Source organism: Poromitra crassiceps, assembly GCF_964638095.1.
Source record: "Poromitra crassiceps genome assembly, chromosome: 2".
Taxonomy (NCBI): Eukaryota; Metazoa; Chordata; class Actinopteri; order Beryciformes; family Melamphaidae; genus Poromitra; species Poromitra crassiceps.
Window position 1 is genome coordinate 14,919,048 of NC_139624.1, and position 2,223 is coordinate 14,921,270.

The 2,223-nt window shown below is 45.4% G+C and overlaps 1 protein-coding gene across 1 annotated transcript in view; it reads left to right on the plus strand.

The window, feature by feature from the left end:
- Nucleotides 1-1,569, plus strand: part of LOC310789041 (melanoma receptor tyrosine-protein kinase-like) — a gene marked incomplete at its 3' end in the record, with an annotated part of 123,986 nt that extends 122,417 nt beyond the window's left edge. Inside the window, exon 27 of the mRNA XM_083650644.1 lies at nt 1,130-1,569. Within this exon, the coding sequence (XP_083506770.1) occupies nt 1,130-1,569 (440 nt within the window). The remainder of the gene's footprint in view (nt 1-1,129) is intronic.
- Nucleotides 1,570-2,223: the final 654 nt, after the last annotated feature.

Sequence of the window (2,223 nt, forward strand, 5' to 3'; positions counted from 1 at the left end):
AAAATGGTTCATGGATTACATTCTAATAACAAACCTATCAAATTAAAAGTCAAGCACGTTACCGTGGAAACAATTAAGCTTAGCCCAAAATCACAAATCAGAATGAGGGGGTCCCCGGTATATTTTCTATCTTGTAAGGGCTCCTTGGCTGAAAAACATTTGAGAACCTCTGACATAGAGCATGTAGACAGGGGGGTCATCCCTATGTTCCCCGGGTCCTATGTTCCCCGTTTTTCCCAAATGGTGTCCACCCGCTATGCCGACCACCCGCAATGCCGACCTTAGGTTTAGGCGTGGGGGTGGGAGAGGCTAGGTTTTGGGTTAGGGTCTGGGGGAGGTTAGGTTTAGGCATGGGGGGAGGTTAGGTTTGGCGTGGGGGCTGGGAGAGGTTAGTGAAAAACGGGGAATATAGAACCCGGGGAACATAGAACCCGGGGAACATAGACATGATCCCTAGACAGGCTAGCTAACATGGCTGAGAACCTCTGACATAGAGCATGTAGACAGGCTAGCTAACATGCTAGCTAACATGGCGTGCTAACTAGCAAGTTAGAGTCGACTGACTCTAAGCCAGGAACATGGCCTATATGCCCCACCCGCCGTATCCCATAATCCACTGTGAGGCATGTGACTGTGTCGATGCCTCCAACCTGCACTTGTGGTTTAGGTCCACTAGAGTTCAGTAGTACTCCATTGTGGTCACCACAACAGTATAATCAAATTAAAGAAAGAATGAATCAGTCAGTTAATAACTGAATGAACACATTAATAATAATAATAATAATAATAATAATAATAATAATAATAATAATAATAATAATAATAATAATAATAATAATAATAATAAAAATAAATTAGATGATGGCTGAATAGACAAAATGGGCTAGAAAAATCAACACAAACAAATTTAGCCTATAAAACCATAAACTCATAAACAAATGTATAATAAATACATTTATTAAATGAATACATTTAAATTAAACAGTTAAATAAATCTGTAATTGACAAACTAATTGAGGAAATACACATGTAATTGACTAAATATCCAGGTAAATAAATAGATAAGTTATCCGTAAACTGTGAAATACATAATGAGTGGCTGAATGACTGTGTCTCTTATGTATTTCAGAGTACATGAACCAGAGTATGAGTGAGACCAGTCGGAGCAGCAGGCTGTCGGAGGTTCTCAACCCCAACTACGAGGACCTGAGCCTGGTCTGGGGCGCGGCGTCGCTCCCCTCTCCGCTGGTGGAGGAGCCCAAGATCCCCGAGGGACCCGAGTACCTGAACACCGCCCGCGCCTCGCTCCCCCTGGGCGCTGGTGACAGCCTGGACAACCCCGACTACCAGGCCGACTTCCTGCCCCAATACGCCGGTTTGACTCGGCCCACTTGCGGTCCGACCCCACCCACTGATGCTTTGACCCCACCCACTTCAATTTCGACCCCGCCCACTACCAAGTTAACCACGCCCACTACAAGATTAACCGCTAACGGTCTCTTCCTGCCAGCAGCGGAGAACCTGGAGTACCTGGGACTGAGCGCCGCACTTCACGCTCCGGTTCGCTAGGGGGCGGCAATCAGACTTCCTTTTATCTCGTCACCTCACCAACACGTTATTAAAGGATCCCACTGCCCTTGCAGGCAAGACACGCCCTGTGCGCGCCTACGCAGCATTCAGGCGCTAGGATTTTCCAGGAGCAGGACAGTAACTTCAATTGAACATTCAAACCTGAATGGGCTACATGCACAACTCCACTACTTCCTGAAATTAGTACAGCTTCTTTATTTCCTGTCATCACTATTGGATGAACTGATTAATGTCAGGTGTGCTGCAGTCACAACAATGATCAGGCACACCTGATTAATCAGTTCATCCAATAGTGTAGGACAGGAAATAAAGAAGCTGTACTAATTTCAGGAAGTAAAAAAGTTGTGCATGTAGCCTATAACACTGGTTACCTCTTCCCATGTTTCTCACAGTGCTTGAGTCTTGCACTCAAGTCAAATGAATAACATTGGAACAGGCCAGCGTAATGAAAATAAAACAGGTAACTTAACGTTATATGACGATGACATCACCACCTTGCCTCAAATAGGCTATCAGATTGAGGTGGGATGAAAATACCTGGTGCGCTACACAGAACAGTCTGCATAGCCTGCACTGCCTGGCCAATCCTGACCTTGAATGCTGCCCGTAGGGTGTGTTTTTCCTCCAAGGGCA